This window comes from Chiloscyllium punctatum, chromosome 25 (assembly GCF_047496795.1).
Source record: "Chiloscyllium punctatum isolate Juve2018m chromosome 25, sChiPun1.3, whole genome shotgun sequence".
Lineage (NCBI taxonomy): Eukaryota > Metazoa > Chordata > Chondrichthyes > Orectolobiformes > Hemiscylliidae > Chiloscyllium > Chiloscyllium punctatum.
Genome location: NC_092763.1, coordinates 49771352 through 49798991, shown reverse-complemented (window position 1 = coordinate 49798991; position 27640 = coordinate 49771352). Strand labels below are relative to the sequence as shown.

At 41.0% G+C, this 27640-nt stretch overlaps 1 protein-coding gene across 2 annotated transcripts in view; it reads left to right on the top strand.

The window, feature by feature from the left end:
• LOC140495929 (heat shock factor protein 1-like) overlaps nt 1-27640 on the top strand; it is a 126593-nt gene that overhangs the window by 18582 nt on the left and 80371 nt on the right. For both annotated transcript variants that reach the window (XM_072595241.1, XM_072595242.1), the window contains exons 3-10: nt 1017-1141; nt 8450-8574; nt 11204-11279; nt 11751-11812; nt 16620-16725; nt 22505-22608; nt 23418-23582; nt 26062-26167. In XM_072595241.1, coding sequence (XP_072451342.1) covers nt 1017-1141; nt 8450-8574; nt 11204-11279; nt 11751-11812; nt 16620-16725; nt 22505-22608; nt 23418-23582; nt 26062-26167 — 869 coding nt within the window. The remainder of the gene's footprint in view (nt 1-1016; nt 1142-8449; nt 8575-11203; nt 11280-11750; nt 11813-16619; nt 16726-22504; nt 22609-23417; nt 23583-26061; nt 26168-27640) is intronic.

The window sequence follows — 27640 nt, the reverse complement described above, 5'->3', positions numbered from 1 at the left end:
GTCATATGGAGATATTTCAGTAATTGGGTGGGACATAGGATAAAAATGAAGCAAGTGGATTGTGTAAAGATGGGAGATGGTTTGAAGAACAGTAATAAATGTGGGGAAGTTTTGGTAAGAAGAGAAATTGATAAGGGAGCAGCAGAGTAACCATGCCAGCAACAAAATCAAGTGTGGGCAAGAATGTAGGGAGTCAAACTGAAAACAGCAGAATAAGAACCAGGTAGAGAGATGGAATTAAGCTTGAATAGTGAGGCCTTTTCTGGCTTAAGAAACCTAGTTGGAACTTTGATGGATTTTAACAGAGGTTAATATTTAATCTGTCACCTTTTGCTAGTTTCACACAAATGGGATGTAATTAGAGAGTGTGTGACGATCACTTGAGCCAAAATGTAGAGGAACCCATGCTATGTGAGGGCAACTAAGCAGAAAGGGAGCCTGGCTGAAATTTAGAGGGGAATGCTGCATGGAAAATACCTGGAGAGAGCCAGCAGTCAAGATGGACAAGATGTGTAGGCAGCAAAACCAGGGAAATTGATCTGAATAACTTTGCCAAACTTATTTACTTCTTGGAAAGTTGAACAAAATACTTTGCTATGAGTCAGTAAATGTCTGGAACTAAAAAACAACTAGTGCTTGCAGACCTGTTTTCAATGTAAATTTTAGTAGCTAGAAACCTGGCTTTAAAATGTACCTTGGAGTAAGATGACCCAAACCTATTTATGGGCTGTATCTTGTTATTTAAGATATACACTCTACTACTGAAACTTGCATAAACATGATACATGCAATGGAGAGCAGCTGGGGCTGCTGTGCCTGCACTTCTTGAGTAGGCAGATTGATAGTATTAGTGATAGGAGTGCTCCTTTTTCATTCCTTCTCTCTCTCTCTTCTGTTTACTACCCCCCAAAAATCTGGCTGAGTAGACAGAGAGTTATAATTACGTAAAGTAAAATTTTATTGCACTTCTACTGATGAAAGACCTTATTTCTTTAACTCTTTTTTTTCAACAACAGATGGTTTTCATAAGGTGGTTCACATAGGGGTAGGTCTGCCTCGAGATTTGGATGATATAATTGAGTTTCAGCACCCACGCTTCAGACAAGGAGAACCTCAGTTACTGGACCACATCAAGAGGAAGGCAAGTGTTTCTCACTGATAATTGTAGGTGATTTTAAATCTTTTTCATAAAACTGTGTGAAAGCAAATCACAGTGCCCTGTGGTCAAAAGTGATGGTGAGATGACTGAATGATTCAGCTGAAATCAGATATTGTAGTAGTATGTGAGACAGATTTTAGTTATCACTCGAGATTGGCATTGTAGCTTTGATTACAATTAAGTGGTTTCATGTATTTAACATTCACCATACCTGATCTAGGAGGTTTTGTGATACAATTGATAGTGTCTCTGCCATTGAGTCAGAAGCTCCAAATTGGAGTCCCAATCCAAGACATAATGGCCAATCCAACATCTGATCCTTATGTTCTGAAGTGCTAGAGAGTTGTTCGTCTCTAGCACCTCCTGTTCTTGGGGCAGAACTGCTGCTTCCAGTCTACTAAATGGTTGTGGGGCAGGTATTATTGCCCTTGCTGAGCTTCCTTATCCTGGCTTTTTGGAATCTGGGAAGATAGGCTAAATGATGAAGCCTTTTACTGATTAAATACATTACAGGAGTTTACAGATCAGTACTGCAATTGACAAGTACACATATAGATTTATATCTTGAGTTGTAAACTGAAAATTAGGACTTTTTTTAAAGCAAACTCAAAATATTTTACCTGATTTCAAAACAATAAAATGTTTGCAATAGTTGCAAATCTCAGTAAACAGAGTATTTAATCTCCTCGACCAATTGTAATTATCAGGGCGGGCGAGTTTGAGGGCAGAGTTTAATTGAACCAGGACATGCATTGCAACTCAGTCCTCATTTTTAAGTTTTGCACTGAGGTCAAAATACAATTTTTTTCAACTCTCCACTTAAGGTTTTCTTGAGGGATCCTTTTTGATTTTCAGACGTTTCCTTTTTTTATTCTCACTAACTCCTTTATTAGATCATGCAGTCACTTGCAATATTATTGTCTGTATTTATGTTGAGAGATGGGGTATTTGAACTTACACAGAAGCAGGATTTAAAGAATTTATCAAAATCCTCAATAGCCATTACAGCTCTATTTAACGTAAAGCCATAACACAAAAGGATAACATTATTTCCTAGACACCACATTATTTACATTGGCACAAGACAATGGTCATAATTCAACAACAGATGCTTTTTTAAACAAGCACATATACTTCTGCACACTGAAAGCTGTACTTTGGATATGTTTTTGGTGGAACGGAGGTCACATAAATGGTACATCAGACAAGAATTAAGAACAAGGTTGGGCCACTTTTGTTTTGGATGTGTTCATGAGATGTGGTGAAGCTGGCCAGGGATTGTCTGGAAGGTAGTTAAGAGTCAGCCACATTGCTGTGGGTCTGAGTCACCAGACCAGATAAGGATAGCAGATTTTCATCCCTAACAGACATTAGGTAGTGAACCAGATGGATTCTTATGATATCAACTATTGTTACATGGTCACGTTTTTGATTCCAGATTTTTATTGAATACAAATTTCACCATCATGCCATTGTGGGATTCAAACGCCTGTCCTCATTAGCCTGACTTAAATGACATTACCACTATGCAACCCCCTCCCAGCCTTACTCCTTCAAGCCTACTCCCCCATTTAGGGCAGCTCAGTGGTTAGCACAGTGCTCGGCACCCAGATTCGATTTCAGCCTCAGGCAACTTGTATGGAGTTGGCATGTTGTCCTTATGTCTGTGTGGGTGTCTGCTGGGTGCTCCGGTTTCCTCCCACAGTCCAAAAATGTGTAGGTTAAGTGGGTTAACTATGGTAAATGTGGGATTATGGGAATGGCATTGGATGCTCTGCGGAGGATCAGTGCAGACTTGTGGGCTGAATGGCCTCTGTCTGCACTGTAGGGATCCAGTAATTCATTCAAAAAGGTCATGGCTGCTGTGATTTCTTTGTATTACTGCTTGCCCTCGATATCCTTTTGCCCCTTGCTTATCAAGAAGCTGTCTAGCTCTGCCTTAAAAGCATTCAAAGACTGTTCTACCACCTTTTCTGCAAGGAAAAAGAAATCTCCTAATCTCTGCCTTAAGTTGGCCATCCCATATTTTTAAACTGTAACTCCTAGTTCTAGATTCACCCCACAGTGTAAGCATCCTTGCCTTATGTACCATATCAGGACCTCTCAGGGTGTTATATGTTTCAGTCAAGTTGCTCATGATCCTTCTAAACACCACTGGATGCAGTTGTCCAATAAATTCTCACTAGACCATTTGCCCATTCCAGGTATTATTCTAGTAAATGTCTGAACTACTCCCAAAGGACTTTTTTAATTTAAAAAAATTTGCTTTATTCATAAAATTATCTGTGAGTACATACAAATGTTCTAAATCAGTTCTGTACAAACTTTGCAGAGAAAAACAAACAAGACATCGGAATTTTGACATTTCTCAGATTTTCTGTACTGTTGCAAAAACTAAAGGCATTTGCACTTGTGCAGCAAACTATTTATTTGGAGGAAACAACAAAGACTGCAGATGCTGGAAACCAGAGTCTAGATTAGAGTGGTGCTGGAAAAGTATAGCAGGTCAGGCAGCATCCGAGGAGCAGGAAAATCGACGTTTCAGGCAAAAGCTATTCCTTATGAAGGGCTTTTGCCCGAAACATCAATTTTCCTGCTCCTTGGATGCTGCCTGACTTGCTGTGCTTTTCCAACACCACTCTAATCTAGACTCTACTTATTTGGAGAAACCAAGAGGGTCTGACAACTGAACAGATCCTCGTAATACTTCGGCAGAAAGACCTAGACGGTAGTCTTTCCCCAGTACACCTTGGCAACACCTGCTCCAAAATTGAGCGGATCCCTCAGCACGTCGTCCAGCAGCTTGGAATCTGCCGGTCTGCAATACTCAGTCTAGGTCAAATCTTTAGACTGAAAGATCAACAAGATTGAAAGCATTCTTCCTTAAAAATAAATATACAATGCATAAGATGCCTTACCAATGTCCTGTGTTAACTTCTCAACTTTTATATTCAATGCCCCTCACAATAAACTGCTGCCCTCTTGAGACTCATGTACCAGGACACCAGATTCATCTCATCTCAGAGCTTGGCAATCTCTCATCATTTAGATAATATGTTTCTCGTTATTCTTTTGACAAAAGTGGCACTTTCATATTTGCCAGATCTTTGCTCACTGACTGAACCTATCAATTTCCCTTTGTAGTCTGCAAATATCCTCTTTACAATCTACTCTTCTACTTGTTTCTGTACCATCAACAAATTTAGCTATCATACTTTCTGTCCCATCATCCAAGTCATTCATAAAAACTGTAAAATGTTGATGTTCCAGCACTGATCTCTGTGGCACACTCTTCATTACATCTCATTAGCCTAAGCATGACCCATTTATGCCTGTGCTCTATTTCCTGTTAGCTAGCTAATCTTCTATCCATGTTACCACCTACACAGTGAGTGTTTAGTTTCTGCCATAACCTTTGAAATGGCATTTATCAAATGCCTTCTGGAAATATCATACAGCATATGCACCGGTTCCTGTTTCTCCACAGCACGTGTTATTTCCTCAAAAGAAATCCAATAAATTAGTTAAAAATAATTTCCCTTTCATAACACCATGTTGGCGCTTTCTGATCACCTTGAGCTTTTCTAACACCTGTTATAATAGATTTAATAATAAATTCTAACATCTTCAGGTGACAGATGCGAAGCACAGCTGGAGTTTCCTGCTTTCTGTATTCCTTTTTGAATAAAGAAGCTATGTTTGAGATTTGACAATCTAATGAAACCTTCTCCGAATCTAGGGAATTTTGGAAAATTGTATTAACTTTTGTGCTAGGCATTTCTTTTAAGACCTTAAACAGTTGCATCTCAAGTATTTGACAGTCGGTGAGCAACTGCGTTATAATATAAATGGAGCTGTTCAATAGTAAATTAGCCAGCTGACACAGTGTTCATTACAATAGAAGTCACTACATTTCCCTCCAATAGTAGTTGGGCAACTTCAGCACCCTGAAGCTAGAGACTCTGCATGCATTTGCAAGGGATTCATCACTTCAGTGACTTCAAGTTTTTCTAGTTCTTAGTTATCTCAGTATTGTTCAGTGTTTTAAAACCACTTTGTAGACCTCTCCCCTTTATAGACCATTTGCAATATTTCTCTTTCCCTCTTTGCAGCACCTCTTACTGACCCCATCAACCTTTTGCAAAGTCTCACTCTGTTTTGCAGCACCTCTTCCCTCTCTTGCAGATCTGCCACCCCCACCACTTTGCAGTCATTTTCTCCCCTATTTTGGCCTATTACTTCCCTTTTGCAACTCCTTCCTCCCATTATACAACCCCTTACAACCCACTTTGCAGGCCTCTCCCCTCCCTTTGTGGCCCCTCTTCCCTCAGTTGCACGCCCTCTATTCTTTTGCAGTCCTTCTCCCCTATTTTCTATCCTGTTTGTAATCCATTTGCAATGCAGCCTGTCTTCTTGCACCTTTGCTGCCTTTCATCTCCCACCTCCTGCAGTCTGGTTCCATCTCTTTTTCCAAGTTGTCTCTCCCCTACCCCCCCACCTGTAACCTGTTTTGCCCACCCGCCACAGCCCAGTCCCCCTCCCACTCCCACCTTTTCCCCACCCGCCACAGCCCAGTGCCCCTCCCACTCCCACCTTTTCCCCACCCACCACAGCCCAGTGCCCCTCCCACTCCCACCTTTTCCCCACCCGCCACAGCACAGTGCCCCTCCCACTCCCACCCCAGCCATTGCTACCTGAATCCCCAATTTCCAGCCCTTCCCGTTTTTGAGCAGCACCCCATTCTGCATCCTCTGTACACCGAAGAATGTGGTGCTGGAAAAGCACAGACAGTCAGGCAGCATCTGAGGAGCAGGAAAATCGACATTTCCGGCATAAGCCCTTCATTAGGAATGAGGGGGTGGCCCAAGGCAGCTGAGAGATAAATGGAAGGGGGGTGGAGCTAGGGGGAAGGTAGCTGGGAATGCCTTAGGTAAATGAAGGGGGGAGTGAAGGTGATAGGTCGGAGAGGAGAGTGGAGCGGATAGATGGGAAGTAAGATGGACAGGTAGGACAGTTCAAGAGGGCAGTACTGAGTTGGAAGGTTGGGTTTGGGATAGGGTGGGGGGAGAGGGAAATGAAACTGTTGAAATCCACATTAATCCTGTGTGGTTGGAGGGTCCCAAGGCGGAGGATGAGGCGTTCTTCCTCCAAGCATCAGGTGGCTAGAATTTGGCGGTGGGAGGAGGCCCAGGCCTTGCATGTCCTTGGCAGAGTTGGAAGGCAAGTTAAAGTGTTTGGCCACAGGCTGGTGGGGTTGCTTAGTGCATGCGTCCCAGAGATGTTCTCTGACACATTCTGCAAGTTGGCATCCTGTCTCCCCAGTGTAGAGGAGACCACATCGAGAGCACCCGACACAGTGATGACATGTGTGGAAGCACAGGTAAATCTCTGTTGGATGTGGAAGGATCCTTTGGGGCTTTGAACAGAGGTAAGGGGGGAGGTGTGGCTGCAGGTTTTGCACTTGCTATGTTGACAGGGGAAAGTGCCGGGAGTTGGGTGTGGGCTGCTGGGGGCGTGGATCTAACAAGGTTTCGAGGAGGGAATGGTCTATCCGGAACGCTGATAGGGTGGGGAGGGAAATATAACACTGGTGGTGTGGTCTGTTTGTAGATGGCCAAAAATGCCAAACAGCAACCATGATCACTTATTCTGTTGCTCAAGTCACACGCTGCTTCTCTTCCACATCTACACAAAAGGAAGAGTGAACCAACCAAGTTCTCTTGGCATGGTGGCTCAGTGGTTAGCACTGCTGCCTCACAGCACCAGGGTCCCAGGTTCAATTCCAGCCTCAGGCGACTGTCTGTGTGGAGTTTGCACGCTCTCCCTGTGTTTGCATGGGTTTTCTCCGGGTGCTCCGGTTTCCTCCCACAGTCCAAAGATATGCAGGTCAGGTGAATTGGCCATGCTAAATTGCCCGTAGTGTTAGGTGCATTAGTCAGAGGGGGGTGAGTTGCTCTTCGGAGAGTCAGTGTGGACTTCTTGGGCCGAAGGGCCTGTTCCCACACTGTAGGGAATCTAATTGAAAACCTGTGATTGGAGGAGCAGATCTGCAGAGATTCTGATGTTTCTTCAAATGCATTATTCTGCCAGGTGTTTTCAGGACTTTTAGAGATGAATTCATCCGCCATCATCTTACATGTCATGAGCATTGTATTTGGAAAGAAAGGGTGTTGAATATGTTGGAGGATACAATTCCCCAGCTGACGAGCGGTCAAATTCAAAACTAAAATGCTGCTGGTACAGGAGCATGCAATTGCAACTGTGTAATACAGTTTTATAGGGCCAATTTCAGTCTAAATGTGGATGTAAGGATTTATCACTGGAAAAGCAAGGATCTGTGTGAGATTTTGTAGACAAAGTGCATGCAGGCAGAAGATTTTCATTGTAGCACAGGCTTTTATGATCTTCAAACAAGCCATCTGCTACTTAATGATGGGCACTGTGTGATCTCTTTGATAATGTAAAACACTTAAATTTAGGAATTATATTGATGTTCCTTGGTGTGCAAGTATATCAATTCACTTTCATCTGTAACCACAAGAGAATTAGGGTTAAAAAGTGAAATTCATTTATACAGCAATTAGTGTTTTATTTAATATTCTTTCCAACACACTCATGTGTTTTGAAAAAGTTATGTCTGAAAACAGTTTATATTCTCTTAGCTTATTAAATCATTATACATTGTCGAAGAGTATTAATGTAATTTATTATAGTATTAAAATGTTGTAAGGACAGTTTTCTAATGTTAAGCAAGTTCATTCTGAAAAACAGCTGATGAGGTATTTGTTGCATATACAGTCTTCAACAGAAGGAAAGACAAAATCTTAAGGATTCTTGCTCCTGATCTCTATTCAATGACTGCTTAAAATGTGTACTTGTGTAGGTGTTATGTAAGGACAAAATCAGACTTATTTGTGATATTTACAAATAAACAAATAACCCATTGCCATTTGATTGGCAGCCTTGCAGATTAGTGCCCATTTGGACAAGATACCAGCAAACTGCTGGTATTTGTGGAACCATACTATAGCATTGATTTCATCTTTACTGGTTATTTGGGTGAAAATTGGACTAAAATCTCGTCCAACCTTAAAAAACAGAAAGGCAGGATAATGTAATCACCCAGAAAAGTAGTAAGGTTTGATTGAACAGGATGAAAATGAATTTGCAATATCTAATAATGTGACAATAATCTTGATCCAAAATTGTTTTGTTTGGAATTTTGAGTTGAGTGTGCAGCTAGCACCTTTAGATAATTTCCTAAGATGTGATTCTTCTTTCTGTTTGAAGGTTTCTGTGAGCCGAGTGGACGACTTTAAACTGAGACAGCAAGAAGTATTAAAACTCTTGTCAGATATTCACCAGATGAAGGGAAAAAATGACTTGGCTGACAGCAAAATTCTAACTATTAAAAGGTTGTGTTTTCGAAAAAAAAGTTGGATATTGTCAGATGTAAAGTAATAATGTTTGTTTGTAAGAAACTGAAGTGAAAGACCTACTCCCAGCATGATTGGATTAACTCCTCTAGCTTTTGCACAATGTATTTAAATTTCAATGCAGTATGTATTTTAGTTCAGAGCTGTGCTGATAGAGTGCTAATCAGGTTTACAATGTGGGAAAAACAAATGGTGGAGTGGGCAACCCATTGTAACCCTCCGTGTGGTTGATCTAAGAAACAGTGTGTTGTTTAAGGATACACAGAACAGCAACATCCCTTCTGTCCTTCTATCTTTGTGACCAATAGCCCTGAATAATCCCAATCTTCCCTCTAATCGCACTTCCCTCCAGATTTCCATTCCCAGCCTTCACCTTGCACCACTCTTTATTCAATTCACATTCTCCATTTCCAGCATATCTAATTATTCCATTGTATTTTCCACCCTAAATTTGCAGTTTCCACCAATTCCTTGTTCCTTTGCTCCACACTGTGATTTGCTTCTCTGCATCCCAATTTCCTCCTTCAATTCCCTAAGATCCTTCCACTGCTCATGACAACTGTACTTTTTGAATTCCATTCCATATCATTTCTTATTTCTTAATCCATCTCTAGTTGAACTTCTGGAGTTTTGCCTCATTTGGGTCCATGTGGCTGCCTGTTTTAGGAAAGCATGCTGACCCAACCTGACTTTACCCCTCACACTGTAAGTGTTTATGCAAAGAAACAGCTTGGTTATGAAGGAGCCAAGTTCCTGAAGAAGTTGCACTCGCTGAGCCTGCCAGATACACACTCCATATTATTAGACATAGTATAAAGTTGGGTTTGTGAACACACTGTTTTTGGCTAACAAGGTTTATCTATGAAAGTAATCCGAGTGTGCTGGGGTGTATTTGTGGCATTGGAAATGAATGCATAAAAGGTTTCCGACTATCAAAGTCAGGAAAGCTGATTGCCTGAAAGATTCAGAGAGATACATATCAAGGTTTAATCTGCTGATAGAAAACTGACTTTTTGCTTCTCATTAAGTTAGATTCTATACCCTCCTTTCTAAGTATTCTGGGTGGGTTCAAAAATTCCAGCCACACTCTCTATGCCTTCTCCAATAAAACTGTCAATTAATATATCCAAAAATATCAGACATAAACCCTCTAAATCACTTGTGCTCTCACCAATGCCTCTATGCTTTGTAAGGTATGACTGACCAGAGTTGTACACATTATTTCAAGTGTTGTCTAACTGTATACATTTAGCATAATTTTTCTAACTTTTCAATTCTATTCCTCTACAATAAACCCAGTGCTTGTTTTATTTATTTCTTTTTTTGCATTACTGAGTGACACCTTTCAGTGATTTACGCATTTTTACTTTCATCAATGCCCATTTAGACTCTCATTTTCCAAATAATATGTAATCTCCTTATTTTTCTTACCAAACAGGCCTCAGTGTTGATGTTTGTTTTTATAGTTATATATCAATTCTGCCAGCTCATTAATGCCTTCTAAGACTTGGCATTTGTAATTAGTTTTTTTTTCATTTAATGGCTATCCCTTAACTTGTCATCTGCAAAGTAAAGAATTACATTTTTTGAATCTGAAGTCCCAGTATCAATCCTTGTAGACCCCACTTACTCCACTCTGAACTCCAGTCTCCCAGGTCGCTCCATCCTGGTTCTGTCTTGCAACCAGCTAGCAATTCATTCTCCTACTTATTCCTTCAGCATGATCTGACTTAATCATTAGCTCTTTTGTGACAACTTATCAAAGACTCTTTCGAAATATAGGGAAATTGAATCTACTACATTACCCTTATTTAGTGAAAGCAAGACCTAGCCTCTAGAAATCCATGCCCTGTATTTGCTCCTACTTCCATTCCTGCTGGATGTCGAGCTTCTGCATTTGTGAAACAGCTTGGGACCTTTGGTTATTTAAAAGATTTGTGTAACTTGCTCATTCTGGCATAATAAGACAAATTCCTCAAGTTACTGCAAACCGATTAATTTGTTGTTTTGGGTTTCTAGGGCTGAAATTGGTGAGCACTTCAGTGCACTGTAGCTCAACAGTAATCCATTGATTGTGAAGCACTGTCGAGTATCCTGAGCATATGGTCAGGTGTTGCATAAGTCACATTCCCTCCCTACATGTTTTTGCATTCAGACTCCCTGACTTTACATTGTAGGACTTTGTTTATACTGGTTCTGTGAGTACAGTATCACTAAATACTGGCCCTGGGTCAGTGATTCGTGGGGCCTCAGTGTCTGAGATGAAGTGGAAGTGGGCATCTGTACAGAGTGAAGTGAAAAGAATAATGATATTATCTTTCACCCATGATGAGGGGAAAGGATCTGAAGAGAAAGAAAATCTCAAATTGGTTGAGGGTGATGGAAACATAAAATAATATCATCCAGGCAAAAATGGAAAGACTTCTGCATGAGTGTTTCACACTGAAACATTTGCCAATCTAGACATTGGCAGTGTTTGCTATTTCAGATTTCATGATGAAATTAGCAACTTTCAACACAGCACTCCTTTTGTAGGTGATGAGAGTTACTTTTGTCACTTGCTGAGAGTCAAGTGAGGCTTTCAATGCAGATATTGTCTGTTTTACAGAGAAAATGAGGCACTTTGGAAGGAGATATCATCCCTGAAACAGAAGCAGCTTCAGCAACACAAAGTTATCCGGAAGGTGTGTCATCATCACATGTTTTAAGTAAATGGAGTTGCTCAGTTTCTCTTCAGTTGGAAACTTACAAGAGCGATTATTCTTCTTAGAGCAGTGAAGGTTAAGGGATTATTTATTGAAGATGTTCAAAATTATGAGGGATTTTAATAGAATAGATTGGCAGGAACTCTTTCCACTAGCAAGAAGGTTGGTAACCAGAGGTCACAGATTGAAGCTAAATTGCAAAAAGAAAATCTAGAGAGGGGGAGAATAAGTATTTTGCACTGATACTTGTGATGATCTGAAATACATTACAATGAGAGTGGAAATAGATTCAATTGTAACTTCCAAGTTTTCAGAATTCTGGAAACAAACAAGAGGTGGGTTTAATAGACTATTCTTCCAAAGGACTAGCATGGATACCATGGGCAAATGGTTATTCCTGATTTGATGACTTGCAATATATTCAGATTCTTTATTTAACCTTCTCTGCAGATCCTTCACTTCATTGCCACGATGGTTCAGTCAAACAGTGTAGCTGGAATCAAGAGAAAAATGTGAGTTTTCTTCTTTTATTCTGGATGCTTGCTTTATGGGCAGGAGCTTTGAATTTACCAAAACAAAAATCATTCCATTAGGGAAGGGGCAAGAAGCAGTGGAGTGAGTGACAGTAAACCTAGGGCTGCGACTTGCACCTGTTGCTTGTGAGCAAATAAGTGCAGCCTCTATAAATCTATGTTAGTACAAGAGGTCTGTGGCCAGCAGCCTAAAGGGAAAAAGGCCTCTTTTCTCTTTTTATCCTTTTCTTTGACTGACACCTTATTTGTTTTCTTTGCTTTTTGGGAAAGAGGGACTATTATTGAAATGCAAGTTCAATATGCATGAACTAGCTCCATAGAGGCCAGTATCCCATCACCAAATCACCCTTCATTTACACATGAAGAGTCCTTAAACTCTAAAGTTGCCTTTCCAGAGTCTGCTTTCAGTACCAGAATCTCTGGTACTCCTCTTTTTATCTGTCATCTAGGCCCCCCTGATTGGGCCTATTGTTCTGCTTCAATCAGGGAACTCATATTTGAGGCTGACCTAGTTACAATCACTACATTCACAGTCTCAGCAGCTCAGACACTTTCCACAAAATTGACACCTCCGATGCACATTTCTGGTGCAGGTCATGTCAGACGCTGTTTAGGTAGTTTCTTAGGTTGGATGTTGGTAGAATTTGCTGAAAGAATTTCGAGTAGACGTATCATGACGTTGCTGTTACTTGTCTCTCTAGCAGTGTCAATGATCTGTGTGCTGCACCCACCCAGTACTGTTTAAGGGAATTATTTGCCACTTCCAGGTTAATTGTTGATTGACTTTTTTTTTCCTGGCTGTTTGTGAGTTACTCAAAGTATTTGGAGTTTTGTACTGCTAATGTCAAGTTGCAGGACTCCACAGGGAGAGCTGTGGCAAATGAGGTGATCAAGACCTCATTTCCCTCTTCAGTGGTTCTGCTCCCAATCATGGATCCCGTAGTTTTTATTCCCCTCGGCTTGCAGCCTGACCAGCAGAATGAGTGAGCGTGGCACAGAAGGAAAAAGGCTTCTCAAAAAGGGAGGAGCAGAGGGGGACAAGAGCCCTCATGTGGATGCATACCCAGCTACTGCCTTTCGGAAGCATTTCTCTTATGTCCACCCGAGCCAGGAATGTAGTATGTGATGTTTATTGCACAGAAATAATAGCAAACCAGCTTGCTATTCCATACTGGGTGGTCACTAGGCTCCAGTCAGCACTAAAAACTTGTTATTTACTTCTACAATGGTGAAGTTTTCATTCCAAAGCCATGCAGTCTGTAAAAGCTCAAGCAAGTATGAACAAGCCCATGAGCACAGTCTGAACACTTAACAGTGTCATGCCACTCACCTCATTAGGGACATTGTCCCAACGTAACCAACTATAATGCATAATACTGTACTTCCAACTTCAGAGCAGGATGAGGATGGCATTGCTAGTGGCTACAACGTGATTGTGGTCATTAACTTCTTTTTGTCTGCCTCCTCTCAGGTTAGAGGAGGTGGACATTGAGAATATCCTGTTGTTTCCTTTCCATTGTTGTATATGGAAGAGGACTGACTCTATATGTGCAAGGAGAGTGTATTCTGCCTTTCTAGAGAGAAGCATACAGAGAGAGTATGTGGATTTGCCAGAGTATCAGACTTCACTGCAATGCAATATGCCATTGATCACCTCGATGCTACTTTGTGGATGCCACATGTAAATTCAGGGATACACATGTCCTCAATTTCCAACCTGGTGGATGATCATACTCTGCCATAGCACAAGTCAATACTCAGTATCCTTCACAACCCTTCATTCTATGGCAGCCCCTGTTTCATCCACATTTACACTGCAACGAGAAACCACAGGGTGGTTACAGATTGTTCACTGACCATTTAGTCCATGACTCTGGTTTGTAATCCACCCACATGTGGTTAGCATGTATATCATGAGAGTCACGCTGCCACACAAAGTTTCATCAAGCAGACCATATATAAGGGTGCTTAAGCAACACATCTACAGCCTGCATTGTTCTGGAGGAGCCCTACAATTCTCTCCATGACACATGGCATGAGTTGTTTACTGCATCCTCTACAATATTGTTATCATGAGGGCATCAGGATCTGGTGATAATTTGAAGGTGCTGGTGTTGGACTGGAGTGTACAAAGTTAAAAATCACACAACACCAACTTCTAGTCCAACAGGTTTAATTGGAAGCACTAGCTTTCGGAGCGCAGCTCCCTCATCAGGTGGTTGTGGAGGACACAATGCATCCCTTTCTGTCTGGGCAGTGCATGAACAGCTGATGTAGGCCCCAATTTCACATTAACTAGATTCAGTCATCTCTTCCTTATCCTTTATAATGCACCGTCACCCTGACCTCTAGGTTACAAGGCTGAAATAAAAGCTGCCACCAAACAAATATTTAAAACCAACTTCAAGCAAACCTCAAATGTTCTATACAAAAGTGAATGTATTCCCTTAGTGCTTGCCTTGGGAGTACCTTTGTCTGACCTAGACCTTCTAATACAGTGCTTCCAAATGCCTGCAGCAGAGATCCTGGAAAGCTGCTGCCTTTCAGTGGGAGATGCTGTAGATGGCTTCGAGGATGACCTCTTGCAGCTCTGATATTGAGATTTTACACAATATCACTTCAGTGTGGGGATCAGCCTGTGTTGATTTGCCTGACGAACAGCAGCAAGATTACTAGTAGAGGGGTGGCAGGGAAGGGAGAATGAACTATATCGTCCTTGAACGCTCGCCATTTCCTTGGGGAGTGCCGTTAATCTGTTAGATAGATTGCTGTGAGATCCAGTAAACCTTTTCAGTACAGGCATCTGTGACCACTTTTACAGCTGCCTGAATGTACACAGTACTATCAACCTTTTATATGACGGCAGCACCCCTTGCTGGCTGCTTTCTTTTAGTGTTGCAGTGGATTGTGCTGCATCATGATTGTGTCTAATAGTGTTCACATGGAGTTGGCTACCATTCTATCCTGGAAAGCCTGGCTTCCAAGCTTTCTGCAAAATTTGTGCTGACCTCCTCTATGTTCCTTGACAGTGAACTGCAGTGCTTTCTGGTGGATCTGTCAGTGTACCAGGCATTTCATTGGGCATGTCTATTTGCTTTTATTTCTGTATGTGACCCCAACAAGGTCCTCATCTGAGTCTTCTGCAGAACCTCTTGTGTGATCTCACCTTCTGGCAAACTGACATCTAGATTAGATTACTTACAGTATGGAAACAGACCCTTCGGCCCAACAAGTCCACACCGACCCTCTGATGAGAAACCCACCAGACCCATTCCCCTACATTTACCTCTTCACCTAATTGGCAATTTAGCATGGCCAATTCACCTAACCTGCACATTTTTTTTAGACTGTGGGAGGAAACTGGAGTACCTGGAGGAAACCCACACAGACACTGGGAGAATGCGCAAAATCCACACAGACAGTTGCCTAAGGCGGGAATTGAACCCAGGTCTCTGGCTCTGTGAAGCAGCAGTACTAACCACTGCCACTATGATGCCCTTTCCCTGTGCTCTAGCTGTAGCACTCCTGTCTGACATTTCACCTGATCATTACTGTAAACTACACTCAAAGGCATAGAAACTAGCAATATACATGTTATTAGCTGCAAGTTGAGAGCAAGTAAGTGCCTATGTTACTTTATCAGTCTCGTCCTCTGTACAGCTTAGTCAGGTCACTGTTCTTGTTATCAGAAAGAGATAAATAGAGGGGAGGGTTGTTGCAGGTAGAGGAGGAGGGAAGCAAGGGTTATGTCCATAAACCAGCTACAACTTGTGTGTCAGAAGCTGTACAACAGGGTAAGTAGGTTTTGAGGAGCATTAGACATGAACATGCTGCCACTGCCTGCAAATCCAAGTCATAGTTGCTGCAATAGACACTGAGCATTACCTCCTTCATCGAGGCAAGGACATGCAGCCACTGTGTCGTGCAAGAGAGCAAAATAAGGTGAAATGTGTTTGAGTGATGGATGACTAGCCGGCAGAATCTGCAAGCTGAGAGATGTGGACGGAAGGTATACAGTAGTAAAAAAATGTTTGGAGGTAACGTGAGGCATATGAATGTTAGTTTTGAGTTATGATTTATGAAAGTTATTGGTAGTTGAGTGATTAATGATGTGATTCATTGAGCACTGTGTGGGGCTAGTTGTAGCTGGTGGGATATGGCATTTTTATAATGCATGGACTGATCTTGACTACTTTTGTGAAGTCATTGAACATTTTCTGGCACTGCATCCAGGACCTGGCATTCACTGCAGTAGGTACCCAATCCCAATGTCTTCTGAGAACATGGCTGAAGGGTCTTCTCTGGAGAACGATGTAATCTCTCTTCCTGTGTGTATCCAAGCCTCTATGCAAAACCTTGGACCTGCTGTCTGCCATGTTGTACTATCATCCATCTTGCTTGCACTCTCTCTGCAACTGGCTTCAGTACATACTCCCGCCACCTCCTTTAAGAGTTGTGACTAGGTTTAAGTGACGCTGGACTCTCGCGATTTTGTGACTCTTGCTAATGCATGATGCCACTTAACATCAAGCGTAGTCCTAGCTTATAAGTAGACAGCACAATGTTTACATGCAGCCTGTCTCAGAATCAGCAGCCATAGTTGATGGAGTATTGTGATCTTTGTGCTTATTTTTGGGCCTTCTTGAATTTTGTGCTTGTGTATTGATGATGTAGCCTAGTAACAAATCTTGTTGATTATTCGATACAGTCAGAAGTACTCAATAGTGTGCCTTTTACAAATTGTTTTCATGCACCTTTAATAAATGGTTCCAAATGATTCTTCTAGGCCTCTGATGATTGGAACTTCTGGTATGGCTCCTTCCTACCCAAAATATAGTCGGCCCATCACTATGGACAGCAGTCAGGATGGTGCGGCTGTTCACGGTATTCCGGTAAGTTTGAAAACTATTTGTTTACTGAGAATTCAGATAAAGACAAGGAGCAACAGTGAAAGGCAGAATCAATTCATGATGAGATGTTAAGTTTGGTTTGGAAATCCTGAAAATTGTGTTAGAAGCTGTGGGACTTGAAGAATTCTGCCAATTTTGAGCTAGAAAGAAACTAATTGGATCAGATATAGAAGACATTGCAATTTCAAAATCATGAAGCAAAGAAGGAAAGTTTGTAAGTTGTGCTATTTGTAGGTGCATGGGAATAGCAATGTTAATAAAGTTGAAACTGAAAGACAAATTGCTTATAGATGGAAATTTAACAATTCTTTGTCCCTTAGTTCATCAAAATCAAGTTATCTCACATATTCCAGTTTGAGTTGATTATATGCTTCCCCAGCGGAACACAAAATTAATTGGTACTACATTCTGTAGCATTTTTGGAAGGAGAAAATGAGAACTGGGTCTGGCTTTGAAGCTCAGAAATAAAAATCTTGAGCGAAGCTGTTATCTCTAATATATAGAGTGCACCCAGCAGTGAGTGGAGTGGTTAGTAAGTATAGAAGTCTTCGAGTTAATCTCTTGCCTTAGAACTTAGTACTAATTGCTGCTAGTTCTTTAACATTGTTTAGTGGGGTTTAATTCTAAAGGATAGATAGTTAAATCTCTTTTCGGACTGAAGGGAGCAGAGATCATCTCTCCTGGTGGCTGGGGTTGCTGAAGCTTGATTAGTTAATTGGGGTTCACAGTTAATCTGTCTTAACTAGTTCCTGAAACAGTTGAGGTGGAAAATATTAAATAAAGGGCCTTTGTGTAATCAGTATTAAGTGGATTGTGGCAGTTTGGTAAATAATGGAAGTTGGGTGAAGTGGGGTAGGAAGGGGTCTTTCTTTTCTGTGCTGTTTTGATTTTCTATTTTTACAGATAAGTGGGGGCAGAAGATGACCAAGGCTAGGAGATTATTAAAGAATTAACTGAAAATCATCAGGGATAAGTAAAAATCAATGAATAAGAGAAAGAAACTGAAGTTAAGCTAAACGAAGTATCTTTAAGATTAAGTCATTAGAAAAGTTCGCAAGTAAGACTAAGTAAGTTGAAGTCATGGCAGGTGAGGTCAGCCGAGTACAATGCATGTCTTGTCATATGTGGGAGGTCAGGGCCCAAGCAGCGCCCTGGGTGACCACGTGTGCAAGACTTGCTCACAACTGTAGAAGCATGAGCTCTACGTTTCATAGCTCGGGTGGCAGCTGGAGGCTGTGTGGCACATCCCGAGCCTGAGAGTTACAAAGGTGGCACGCATAGAGACGGCACTGGAGGAAAGAAGGGAACGGGCATCCACCAGGCTGTTAAGGAGAATCAGGCAGGTTATGCCAGAGTACAATGCTGTACATTAACAGTTTGTTATGGAAAAGGAAAAAGACAGTCTGACAAAAGGGTTTTGCATCGAGGTAAAGCAGATTTTATTAAAATGAGACTGCATCTGGCCAGTGTAGACTGGGAACAGCTACATCTGGATAAATTTACAGCAGAACATCCTGGGAGCGGGGGCAGCATTCAAAATGGAATTGTTGAGGATGCATGTGCAACATATTCCTATTGGGGTGAAATGTAGGGGCAACAAACCTAAATGTCTAGCAATATTCAGGATTGGAGAATAAAGAAATGAGAGGTGCAAAGGGAACAAATCAACAGAGGTCCTATTGGAATATAGAAAGTGGAGGGGTGAACTTAAGAAAGCAATTAGGAGAGCAAAGAGGTAAGGTTAGAGAGAATTTAAATTTTTAAAAAACCAACAATACTTCTCCACTCACTATGTCAAACCACTCAAAAAATCTCACAGTCCCTCTGTCTGAATTCTGTGCCTACATCTTCTTTCTCCAAGGTGAAGACAGATATGCAGTGCTCATTTACCATTCTAGCAATGTCCTCTGGCTCCATGCACAGATTTCCCCCTTTTGAAATTTTCCATGCGATGTGGACATAGCTGGCTAGGCCATTGAATGTATCAAGGGGAAAAAGATAACCAAGGGAAAAGTAGGTGCATAAGGGACCAAGGGTGAAATCTGTGCATGGAGCCAGAGGACATTGGTGGGATGTTAAATGAGCACTGCACGTCTGTCTTCACCTTGGAGAAAGAAGGTGTAGGCACAGAATTCAGAAAGAGGGACTGTGAGATTCTTGAATTGTTTGACATAGTGAGTGCAGAGGTATTGCTGGTTTTGTCAGGTTTAAAAGTTGACAGATCTCCAGGCCTTGATGAGTTGTATCCCAGGCTGCTGTGAGAAACAAAGAAAGAAATTACAGGAGCTCTGACCCAAATTTCATTCCTCTCTGGCCAGAGGTTGGAGGACAGTTAATGTCGTTACAGTTTTCAAGAAGGATGGGAGAGATTAACCAGGGAATTACAGGCCAGCTTCACATCACTGGGAGGAAAACTTGGAGAAAATTCTGAAGGAAAGAATTAATTTTCAGTTGGAGAGGCAAGGTTTGATCAGCAGTAATCAGCATGGCTTTGTCAGACGAGGTAATGCCTAACAAATTCGAATGAAAATTCAAACTGGTGACCAGGCGTCCAGATGCTGTTATTCCATTTGATGTAGTTTATATAGATCTCAGCAGTATCTTTGAACAGATTCCACATGGTGACTGTTAAGGAAGATAAACTCATATAGGATCCAGCGTAACTTGGCAAGTTGGATCCAAAATTAGCTTAGTGAAAGGAGACAGAGGGTGTTGGTAGAAGGCTGTGTGACTGGAGACCAGTGCCTAGTAATGCATCATAGAGATTAATGCTGGGTCCTTTATTGATTGTGATATACATAAATGATAGAGAAGAAATTGTCAGACGAATGATAAGTAGCTTTGTGAATGACACGAAGATTGGTGAGGTGATTGAAAGTGAGGAAGAAAGTCCAAGGTTACAGCAGGATATAAATAGATTGGTCAGATGGGTAGATCAGTGACAGATGAATTTAACCCTAAAAAGTGTGAGGCGATGCACTTTGATGAAAACTCAAGACAAAGGCTTACTTGATGAATGGCAGGATGCTGTGAAGCTCAGAAAATCAGAGTGATCTGGGAGTGATTTACCTCCGATCCCTGAAGGTGCCAGGGTAGGTTATAAGGTGGTTAAGACGGCAGACAGGACTCTTGCCCTTATCGATTGTGGCATAGACTGTAGGAGTAGAGAGATTTATGGAGCTGTACAAGACTTTGGTTAGGCCACAGCTGGAGTACTCTACATAGTTCTGGTCACTGGATTATACGAAGGATATGATCATTCTGGAGAGCGTACAGAGGGGATTCACCAGGATATTGCCTGTATCGGAACATATTAGCAATGAAGAGAGGCTAGATAGAGATGTACAGCATGGAAACAGACCCTTCGGTCCAAGACATCCATGCCGACCAGCTGTCCCAACCCAATCTAGTCCCACCTGCCAGTACCCGGCCCATATCCCTACAAACCCTTCCTATTCATATACCAATTCAAATGCCTCTTAAATGTTGCAATTGTACCAGCCTCCATCACTTCCTCTGGCAGCTCATTCCATACATGTACCACCCTGTGTGTGAAAAAGTTGCCCCTTAGGTCTCTTTTTTATATCTTTCCCCTCTCATCCTAAACCTATGCCCTCTAGTTCTGGACTCACCAACCCCAGGGAAAAGACTTTGCCTATTTATCCTATCCATGTCCCTCATAATTTTGTAAACCTCTATAAGGTCACCCCTCAGTCTCCGACCTTCCAGGGAAAACAGCCCTAGCCTGTTCAGCCTCTCCCTGTAGCTCAGATTCTCCAACCCTGGCAACATCCTTGTAAATCTTTTCTGAACCCTTTCAAGTTTCACATCATCTTTCCGATAGGAAGGAGATCAGAATTGCACGCAATATTTCAACAGTGGCCTAATCAATGTCCTGTACAGCCACAACATGAACTCCCAACTCCTGTACACAATACTCTGACCAATAAAGGAAAGCATACCAAACGCCGCCTTCACTATCCTATCTACCTGCAACTCCACTTTCAAGGAACTATGAACCTGCACTCCAAGGTCTCTTTGTTCAGCAACACTCCCTAGGACCTTACCATTAAGTGTATAAGTCCTGCTAAGATTTGCTTTCCCAAAATGCAGCATCCCGCATTTATCTGAATTAAACTCCATCTGCCACTTCTCAGCCCATTGGCCCATCTAGTCCAGATCCTGTTGTAATCTGAGGTAACCTTCTTCGCTGTCCACTACACCTCCAATTTTGGTGTCATCTGCAAACTTACTAACCGTACCTCTTATGCTTGCATCCAAATCATTTATGTAAATGACAAAAAGTAGAGGGCCCATCACCGATCCTTGTGGCGCTCCACTGGTCACAGGCCTCCAGTCTGAAAAACAACCTTCCACCACCACCACCCTCTGTCTTCTACCTTTGAGCCAGTTCTGTATCCAAATGGCTAGTTCTCCCTGTATTCCATGAGATCTAACCTTGCTAATCAGTCTCCCATGGGAACTTTGGACAGGATGGATAGAAAGGAACTGTTCCCCCTCGTTGAAGGGTTAATAAAAAGGGGATGTAATATTAAGTTGAAGGGCAGAAGACATAGATGGCATTTGACACAACTCTTTCACCCTTGAGGGTGGTGGGAATCCGGAATGCACTGCCTGGGAGGTTAATTGAGGTAAATAAGCAGGAAGCTGGAGGAACATAGCAAACCAGGTAGCATCAGGAGGTGAAGTTAACGTTTCAGGTGTAACCTAACTGCTAACTTCACAATTTAAAAAAAAACTTGAATAAGCACTTGAAATTCAAGGCTATGGACCATGTGCTGGAGAGTGGGATTATTATAGATTTAGAGTAGTTTTGTCTTGGTGCGGACACGATGGGCTGAAGGACCTCTTCTATGCTGTATGTTTCTATGATTCTATCTATAAAAGATGCCTTAATAGATGCTAAAATGTTTTTCAAACTCCTCCACCTAGTGGCTGTGGCAGGTACTTCCAGGTGAGGTACAACTTTTATCATTCATGTACAGTATAAAGCTCATGCTGTATTTCCCCACTGACCCATCTTCATATTGTATAAAATATCATTTGATGTGATATTTTGTTCCCCTGCTAGTCACCCTTATGGCTAGTGCCATTGGCCATCAGTGTCATATTTTATTTTACTGTTAAATCTGCCGATACTATGTATCCCTGCAGAGGTTATTTGGCTTATCTTTTACTTGTACCACACATTGCTCTCTTCCTTCTTCTAATATGGTGACTCTAGGAGGTTGCATGCTGTAATTTGAAATTTCCTATTCTCAGAGCAGCTTCACAAAAATCAAAAAAATCCTGCCCGTGGAGTGCAGCAAATTTTGATTTTGTTTTACTTTCCTCTCACTAAGAGAGAGGCAGGACTTGTTGTGTGGACTTCGAAGAAGCACTGTTAACAAGTTGAAGAGGCAGGAAATTGCCAACATAAGTTTGAGAGTGGGGGGGGGTGTACAGGAGAGAGGAACAGAGCAATGTGATTTCAGGATTTAGAAGGAAAGATGGATTAATAATCGGGCACGACAATGAAGAAAGTTGATACATACTTCAAATAGGCCACACTTTCTTTGCAAAAACTGGGGACATTTTTGAATCTTTGCAATTTCTCGGTGGTTTTGCTGGCTTAAATTTTAGCGCTATAGATTTATGGAATCTGAATTGTGACTCTGGCCATGTAAAGTTGAGCTAATGGTGAAACCTCTTGTGAAATGCACAGAATTAAATCTTTGTCTTTTTATTTCATTTCACCAAGAAATGTGAAACCTGTGAGAAAGGCAGTGTTTATCCAGGAGGTGTTATCATCTCTGAGATCACACACCTGATTGGGAGTCCCAGTCTGCCTGGCGAAGAGCAAAGGTAAGCCTTTGTGTCTGACTGAATGTTTGCTTTTTTCCCCAAATGTAAATTTAAAACTATCAACCTTTCAGGACTGACTCCTGACCATTTTATTCACCTGCTGTTGTCTCACAATGACAAGTTAGCAACTTAATCTCTTGCCTTCTGTCAACTTAGCCTGGGTAAGGATTGGCCAGTAAACTACCAATTAAACTGACATTTCTGGATGTCCCTACTCCATTAACACCTCTCTTGTGCTTGCGCTTAATCAGACTATCCACTCTCCTGATGAAGTAAGCTTAGGTGATTTACAGAGAAGAAGTTAAGCATGAACACCTAATCCATGTCTCAAATGATGTCTGACTTTATGTCTAAAGCTGAAGTTATTTGTAAGCAGCAGCAGCACTCCACAAATCTGCTCTTCCTGCTGGATCTACATGAACCTTTCACTCTCCCTTACCCCAAACTTCTTGTTGCTGCTGTGGGAATTTTAGTCCCTTGAACTAACTTTAATTAGTGATAACATTTTTAATATAATTCCTCAATAACCTTAAAGATAACACTTGTTTTGTTGACTTTTAAATTTGTGTTGCAGTTACTGTCTCCCTCTGATCAGTGCAATAATTGGAGAGTATTGTTTTTAATGCAAAAAAAGTTTTGAATTTTGAAACAATAATATTGAACCTCTTAATCTTATTCTAATGCAGAGTTCAAATATTGCTTCATAATTTAAGACTATCATCCCTGGTTTCAAATTAATTACACTCATAGCATTGACCTGAGAATTGTTATATTTGATTGTTTATATTTGTTTCTTTCACCCTGCACAGCTTTGTGACTGGAAAGCTGAATTCTGATGAAACATTGTTCAACACAGACACAGACAATGTAGTTGCCACTTCAAGTACAGCATCCTCACCGTTTGCATCACACAATCTGTACGACGATCTCTTGGATGAAAACTGCCAAACGGCTGCTGAAGAAAGTTCTGACCAGTGAGATTCTACTTAATAGTTAATCCACAAAAATTACAGATTATTTTTGCCTTTCTGTGATGATGCAGGCCTTGGAAGGAGTGGGTTGCTCGGCTGCTTTGACCTTCTATGACTGTGTACCTGATCAGGTACTCTAGAGGGGAGTCAGTAATTGTAGGGAGCAACTATTTGTGGAAGATATCATAAGCAAGTTAAATGGTGGGTGTAAGGACAGATAAATATTCTCAAGATGCATGTTCTAAGAGCTTCATGGTAGTTGTTGATCTAATCTATCCACTTGTCAGATCTGGTTATAGCAGTGGTACATACTGTTTGCCCAGGATTAATTATTTGTTTATGTTGCTGATTTTCTCACACATAGTCTACACTGAGGAACTTAGTAACAATAACTTGTATTTATATAGGGCATTTAACACAGCAAAATGTCCCAAGGGCAATATCAGGAAAAAAGTTTTTTGATACTTTTCCAACACATCATAGGAGGAAGAAAGATGACCAAAAACTTGATCAGGGACCTTGCATTTTGTTTATGGAACATCTTAAGAGCAGGGAGGGTTAGGGAGGGAATTCCAGAGCTTAGGGCCAAGGTAGCCGAGAGCTTGGCCACCCGTGGTAGAACAGTCAAACCCAGGGTTGCTTAAGAGGTCACATTGGAGGAATGTAGAGTTTAGAAGATCAATGGGATGGGTGCAAGCTAAACAAATCGGGATAGGGGAAGCTGAAAGAGGAATGAACAACAGTGTTCAGTATAAAAACTGATGTGTTGTCTGACTGGGAGCTATTAAAAGTCAGCAAGCAAAGGGGTGATGGTTGAATGACATTTGAAGTGTGTTAAAGTACTGACAGCAGAATTATGAAATCCACAATGAATTGGCACAAGTAAGGCATAAAATATTTTTCTTTGCTCCAAGGGCTACTTTTTGATTTTCAGAGATTGCTTTTAATTTTCTGCTGCTCCTCATTCATTTCTCACTTACTCCTTTATGAGGGGGTGCATAAATGTAGTTACCTACCTTCAGTATTTATATTGACATTTTGAAGCACACAGTCACAGAGTTAGAAGAAATCATTGATAGCCTCAATAATCATTGTCACTCCATTAAACTTAAAGCCACAATGTACAGAGAAAGCATTAATTTTCTGCATACTGTAGTATTTAAATATAATGGGCATAAATTAGCCAGAAGTGTTTTCTTATTAAAGGTAGATACACATTACTATTCACAAAAAAAAACCATCACCTGAAATTTCCTTCCAGACTAATGAAATCATGAGGAAAGTATTGCATGTCTGTCTAACAAAGTCACTGCACCTCAAGTGAAGCACAGAATGTAAGATGTGATAACACATAAATGCAAATCTTTACGAAGTAAAACTGTTCAGTATTAAATGATCCAACCAATGCAATGTTCATTACAGTAGCATCTACAGATTCTTTATCTACAAAGTGAAATAACTCCACAAACCAGTATCGCATTACCAAGTTAACCTTTAGTTACACTTGGAGAGTCCTTACCTCTGATCCAACTTCCTCAGAGCCAGCTCTCAAAGAAAACAGAACCCCTGACACTCTTGTTTATATCTGTCAGATACCCAGATTGTTACTTTGGTCCAATCAGGGGAAAAGAAATTCTGAGGTCCACCCGGCTGACCTCATTACAATAACTACATCAAGCTTCCTGGTTCCCAGATGATGGAATATTCCATTGCTGAAAGTTTTAAAACTCTTCTCTCTCCTTTGCTCTGTCTCTCTCTTCACTTGCAATTCCTCTCTCACCTTTGCAGATCCTCCCACAGCAGCAGTTGAACTAGTGAAGATTGGAGCTAAACAATACTAGGAGATGGAAGTAGCTTTAGTTCTGGTATTCATCTGTCATTGAAAGTTCAACTTTGGGTCAAATTCAACATTTAAGTTGCAAATGATAGTTCTCAGTTTAAGATGGCTATGCAGAATGGAAACTGCTGACAGTGAGCGGGGTTTGGAGTGGGGAATCAAAAACAAAAACTTAGTTTTCCCATGAGAGAAATAGAATAGATCTTTGGGGAACTCTCTCGATAACAGAGCAAGATTGGAAGCAGAAGCCATTACATTCAATCCATTCTAAGTGAAGTGTAAAACATCTTGAACACTGCTGTGACATTTCATAGACCACTGCCCACTCTCATTATCATGTTTTCTTTTTCTGTACCAGCTGTTTTTGTGGTTCTACTGAATGAGATTGCCAGATTGGGCAGACTTATTGCTGTGTATCTTAGCCCAGAGTGGTTTACGACAAAAAACACCTGCCACAAATTTAACAATATAGGTACTGTTACTGTGATGCTGCAACCAAGAATAATGGACATTTTTTAAAATAAAAAGTTCTTGCCCTGAAGCAGAGAATCACTAATGTTTTTCTGGGTTCTGAGGATGAAGGTGATTAATGGCTGCAATTTAATAGATTGATAGCTTCTACTTTATTCTTCCTTTGCTCTGTAGGAATGAAATCATTGATCATTTGGATATGATTGACAACAGTTTGGCTCAAATACATTCCTCGCTCAGCAACACACGTTTAAACACAAATTTGGATTTACTGAAAGACGTGAGTCAAAAAGTTATTTTGAAATTAATGTGATATCTAGAACTGTATTTATCCTGTTAATTGTGCGAAGATGCAATTTTATCTGTTTCCAAAAACAAAAGCCTGATATTAGTACTAAGCATCCAGTGGTCATTGTGAATGGAGACTTCAGCTGAGTGAGACAAAAGCTGAATGAGTATATCTGAGAACTTGGTTCAGACAGGGAAAGAGGAGGTCTACGTAAAAGTGTACTGCAGAAAGTAAAGTTGCCAGAGCAAGTAATGAGTGGAAAGGATAAAAGGCATCTTGTGATTACTCCCTCAGCCACCAGCAAAATGTCATAGAGTAAATATATTCTGGATTAGTGGTGCTGGAAGAGCACAGCAGTTCAGGCAGCATCCAAGTAGCTTCGAAATCTGCCTGAACTGCTGTGCTCTTCCAGCACACTAATCCAGAATCTGGTTTCCAGCATCTGCAGTTATTGTTTTTACCTCATAGAGTAAATATAGTTAAGGTGTTAAGTGTGGGTGGAATGGGTTTCAGTTTATGGGGTACTGGCATCAGGACTGAATTACAAGAGAGCTGTTATGGTCAGATGGACATCACTTAAACTATGCAGGGACAGTATTCTGGTGAATTGAATAACTAAGGCCATAGAGATGGCTTTAAACTAATTAGAGGAGGAGCATGAGGGGGTGGTGTACTGGAGAGTGGTTTGCAAAGCAAGAGGATGTGGCAGCATTGGAGGGCAGCTTTTAAGATAATGAGACTGGGTCAGGAAAGGACATAGATGACCACAAATAGTGTCAAAGTAGATAAAAATTGTAAGCAGTCAAAATTAATGTGTTTTTTTTTTAGTTACATATGTACAAAATTTGGTACAAAATAGTTGAGTTATCAGCACAAGTAATAGTCAATGGGTATGATTGTTAGTCATTGTGGAGACATGGTTGCAAGGAGATCAAAGCTGGGGATAAACGTTCAGGAAGGAAAGGAGGTTAGGTAGCTTTATTGGTATGAGATAGAAAATGTACAATGATCTTGCATCAAAAGATGTAGAATCCATATGGATGGAGATAAGAAATAACAAGAGAAGAAGACCTGGTGGGAGTAATTATAAGCCCTGTAACAGTAGCTGTTCTGTAGGACTAAAAATAATTCATGAATTGAATTGAATTGAATTGAATTAGTTTTATTGTCACATATACTGAAATGAGTACAGGGAAAAATTTAGTCATCACTTACAGCACCATCTTAGGTACAGAGTACCTAGGTACAAGGTTCGATTACAGAATAGAGAAGTGAAGAAAAAAAGTTACATTACAGCTAAACACAGTGACATTACAGCTATAGACAGTATAACCATAGATCAGCAAAACAAGAAGCAAAGTTAAAAAGACAAACATCATAATCTCTCTCCAAGGGCTGTCTACAGCAAACCAGTGCAGGGGGGCCTCCACGTGGAAATAATGAAGACATGTAAAAAAGGCAGTA